This window comes from Humulus lupulus, chromosome 2 (assembly GCF_963169125.1).
Source record: "Humulus lupulus chromosome 2, drHumLupu1.1, whole genome shotgun sequence".
In the NCBI taxonomy this organism is placed as follows: Eukaryota; Viridiplantae; Streptophyta; class Magnoliopsida; order Rosales; family Cannabaceae; genus Humulus; species Humulus lupulus.
This window is the reverse complement of record NC_084794.1, coordinates 70,618,884-70,623,676: the sequence shown is the minus strand read 5'-3', so window position 1 is coordinate 70,623,676 and position 4,793 is coordinate 70,618,884. Positions and strand designations below refer to the sequence as shown.

General features: G+C 33.7%; 1 protein-coding gene across 1 annotated transcript; it reads left to right on the top strand.

Annotated features, from left to right (window-relative positions):
• The first annotated feature begins 3,287 nt into the window (after positions 1-3,287).
• Positions 3,288-4,566, top strand: LOC133818000 (large ribosomal subunit protein eL34). The gene is made up of 4 exons (XM_062250674.1): positions 3,288-3,444; positions 3,599-3,678; positions 4,086-4,195; positions 4,283-4,566. The coding sequence occupies exons 1-4, from the start codon at positions 3,366-3,368 to the stop codon at positions 4,374-4,376; spliced, it is 363 nt and encodes a 120-aa protein (XP_062106658.1). The 5' UTR covers positions 3,288-3,365; the 3' UTR covers positions 4,377-4,566.
• The last annotated feature ends 227 nt before the right edge of the window (positions 4,567-4,793 follow it).

Below are 4,793 nucleotides of genomic sequence, written 5' to 3'. Positions count from 1 at the left end.
AAAATTAGAAGTGAAAAGTTTTTTAAGAAAAACTTTTCGACTCTGAAAGGACGGGAAAAACCCAGTTTTTCTACATGCTTAAAAATCGAATTTTTACTTCGATTTTACACCCTAATTAATAGTCCTAACTCCCGAACCGATTCCTAAGCCTCATGAAGTGTTATTTCTTTATCCTATTATGCTCAGATTTACGTACCCATTTACCCCAAAACAGTTTCTTTCAAGAAAATTCAAGAAATCAAGGTCCGAAACGGATATAGAATAGATATTGCATGGCATCTCGACGACTGAAAAATTCGAGAAACTTACTTGGATAAAGATTGGAGTAAATCTTTGAGACACTAAGTCAAGTGGCTGGGCAGAAGCTTCGCGGATCGTCAAGATCGTCTGAGTTTCTGGGTTTTCTACGCCTTGTTCTTCGGTGTTCTTAAGGAGAAAGTGAAATGTAAAAAGTGATTTTGAAGGGTTATTTATATTGGTCGAGGTGCAGTTACCTAGGTAATCATAAGGGGTAACTTTCCAAGGCATGGGTAAGTGTAATAGCCGTCAAACCATTTTTGGGAAACTGCAATGACATGATTGGTTGCCTTTTTCGAGAAGGCATGGACGAATCTGACAGATTTGACAAGGCATAGGAAATGTCGGTTGCCTAAGTTTACTTTATGCTGGTCACAGTAAAATAAACTTGGGGGCAAATGTTTACCCAAAAAACGGCTCCTGATGATGTGGCAGGATCGACCTACACGTGGCAGGCACGTGGCAACTTTAAGAGAATGAATTCTGTTCGACCGTCGACCAGAGAGTTATTGATTTATCAAGCCTCACGCTTAGGTGCGACCAGTCTGGTCGCATACTTTCATTTACTTCCTTTTGGATATGCAATCCTGTAATATTTGCATTAATTATATTCTCTTTTATTACCATGATACGCATGTCTTAATTGTAATTAAGGCACATCGGCCCATGTAACATTCTTGAGCCTATAAATAAGACTCAAAGCGCTCAAGGGATGGGACTTTTTGGAACCTTTGATCTTGGTATCCTGAGAGAAGAATATAAGGTGATTTTCACCGAAGTTGTAATCTTCCCAAGATTTGTAAAACTCGTGAACCTTAGTTCATTGATCACAGTGTTGGGATTCAATATTAATAAGAACACTAAGTGAACGTAGGTCATTACCATCCAATTGAGGCCGAACCACTATAAATCGTTTGTGTCGTTTGCTTTCCATTTTATTTTTCTCTTGTTTTCATCTCATTTTGAATCGTGTATCTGACTCTATGTCGTTGGCCAATTTAAGGGTCAACAATGTGAAAGAAAAAATGATGAAAAATAAGGAATGAGAAAATTAAAAGAAAAAATTTGAGGAAAGAGAAATTAAGAAGAGAGAAACTAATACGAGATCAAATAAGAAAAAAATGGAAGATAAAGAAGTGAGGAGAGAGAAAGTGATGAGAGAAAAAAAAATAAAGAGACAGAAAGAAAATAGCAAAAGGGCGAGAAGAGAGAAAATGGCAAGATTGGAAAAAATAATATGAGATAATAATAATAATTAAAAAAGTAATGTGAGAAAAAAATATAAACAATAAAATTTGAAAACAAGAAAAAATTCTTTGAGGATGTTTGACTCCTTAACTAAAAAACTGTTTTTTGTTTTTAAAAGCTAAAAACTCTTTTTTGAAAATAAGTTGGGGTGTTTGAAATTGTTTTCAGAAAACAATTTTTAAAAACAAATTTACAAAAAATAGAAAATTTTGAGAACAACAAAAAATTGTTTTCTGTTGTTCTCAAATTTTTTTTGTCTATTTTTTTTTCTTACATCACTTTTTTAATTATTATTATTTAACATCAATTATTGTCACATAATTTTCCATCTCATTAGTTTCTCTCTCTTCACTTTCTCTCATATCATTTTCTATCTCCTTATTTTTTCTTTTATCACTTACTATTAGGACTGAGCATTGGGCGGGTTGGTCGGATTACAAGGCATTTTTACCCGTCCAATGTCATAATCGGGTTAGCAAAAGTGACCCGTAACTTGCCCAATTAAGAAGAAAAAAAAATTTCAGCCTGTCCAATAATTTGGGCGGGTTAACCTGCCCAAACCGAAATTGTATTTTTTTTTTGTCGGGTTGGTTAGGTCAACCCGCCCAAACAAAAGTGTTATTTTTTTTTTTTACATTTTTGTAATTTTTTTCTTTAAAATATTAGTACTAATAATGTGAAGTTTATCTTTTTAAGCTTAAAACAATATTGTAAATTTATAGTAAAAAAATTAAAACAAAACTTAATTAATTTATATATTTATTTGAATATATTAAAAATAATAAATTCTTAATTGGGCGGGTTGGGTTATATTGGGCGGGTTGATAATTATTTTCAACCCGCCCAATGTAACAATTGGGCGGTTTAAATTTTGGTCGGTTTATTCGGGTTGCGTTTTTTGGCGGTTTTTTCGGGTTGGTTTGGGCGGATTATTCGGGTTGGGCGGGTTGTAAAAATTTCTGCACAGCCCTACTTACTATATCCTTACTTTCTCTCTCATCACTTAATATATCCTTATTTTATCTCTCGTCATTTCCTCTCTCATTATTTTTTCTCTACTCACTTCTCTCAATTCACTTTCTTTCTCATCACATTCTCTCTCATTTTTTCTTGGATCAATTTCTCTCTTCTCCATTCTATTTATTCAAATTTTCTCTCCTTACTTTCTCACTCCTTATTTTTCATAAATTTTTTTTCTTTCAAATTATTTTATCTCATTATTGATTACAAACTTTTAAAAGATTTTTCTATTTGTAAACATATTTGTTAATTTTTTATTTAAGATTTAAAAAAAATAAAACTAAAAAATAGTTTTTAGAAAACATTAACCAAACACCTCTTGTTTTTTGAAAACTACAAAAACTGTTTTCTGTTCTCATTTCTCAAAACACAACTTTGAAAACAAAAAACAGAAAACAATGTCAAATATGCCCTTTTTTTATTGTTCTCAAAAAATTTTAATTTTTGTAATTTAAAAAAAAATTATTGTCTAAAAACAATACTAAATACTATTATTTATTTTCAAAAAATAATTTTTAACTTTTAAAAACAAAAACATCAGGGCCGACATTGTAATAAGAAGTTACATTCTCGGGCTATGTTTTCAAAATATACTAAATACCGTGGTCAAAGAAGTAATATAAGTAAACCTTTATTGAGCCTTTTAATCCCAGCCGTCAAAAAGAGCCCACTCGTTACAACCATCCGATTTAGGGTTTGATAACATTGAAAAACCTTATTATTTATACTCTTTCTTCATTCTTTCCGGCTCTTTAGCTGGCAGTCCAGAATCGCAGAGCTCGTTCCACAAGCAATCGAAAATGGTGCAGCGCCTCACTTACCGCACGCGACACAGCTACGCCACCAAATCGAACCAACACCGTGTCGTCAAAACCCCAGGTTTTTTCCCATACATCCAGTAATCTAAATCTTTGTTTTCACTAACTACAGTTCGCATTTACCATTTCGTTATCGAAATCCTTCTTGAATTTGTGGGAGGATGTCGTTTTGATGTTTCTGGGCTTTGCTTACTTTGTGCTTGTTTTATCGTTAGGTGGGAAGTTGGTCTACCAGACCACCAAGAAGAGAGCTAGCGGCCCAAAATGCCCTATTACTGGCAAGAGAATTCAGGGGGTATGATGATTTATTCAGTGTTATTAAATGAATTGCTTTACAAATATACATGTTTGATTGAGCTTTAATGGGTTTGTTTTTAGGTCATGCATAGTGCGAATGTAATCAATTGTTACATTAGTTTCTGGGCTATACATATGATTACAAACTTAATATCTTAAGTTTTACTCACTTGGTTAACAAACACATTTACACAGGGTGCCATTTATGTTATAGCAAACAAATGAAGAATTTGAAATTTGGGTTTTAGACACTTTTGTCATTAGGCTAAGGCATGTCTCTTTAGCTTGTTTATCAATCTATATACATTAAGTTGGGTTCCAGTGTTTAGTTTATGTGTCATTATTATTTTTGGCTTCCTTATCCTTTCACGATTTGTTCGTGTCTATATTTTTGATTTGTTGCAGATTCCTCACTTGAGACCAACTGAATACAAGCGCTCTAGGTTGTCGAGGAACCGTAGGACTGTAAACCGTGCCTATGGTGGTGTACTTTCTGGAGGTGCTGTTAGGGAGAGGTATTTAACTTTACTACTCATGATCTCAGTGTTATATCAAAAATTGAAACAAGTCGAATGGTCTCTTAAGAAATTCATTTTGTGCAGGATCATTCGTGCTTTCTTGGTGGAAGAGCAAAAGATCGTGAAGAAGGTTTTGAAAATTCAAAAGGCCAAGGAAAAGTTGGCCTCCAAGAGCTAAATGAGTGGATATGATGTTGTTGAGTGAAATTTTGACTTCCTTTTAAGTCGATTATTCAATATGGAACAAAATGTTTAAATGGTTTTACTGTATTCTGTTTGCTACTATTTCGGTTAGTCGAGTACTCTTGTTAGTGCAAATTTGCAGACATTCAATCCTACTTTTGAAACATGGTTTTCTATTAGTTTGATATCCAAGTTCTTTGACCCATAGTTTGTCAAATGCTCACCGGTGTTGTATTACTTTGTTCACGCTAGATTTGCATCATGCAATCGGGTCAGAAGTGTTACATCTCTTGTTGCGAACCCATGTAGCTAGCCAATACCTACTATACGGCTAAAGCTCGTTGAAAATCACCTTTGCTGCTATGCCTGTTTTAATACATCACGGCCCCAAGAAATTGGATTCATTTGAAAC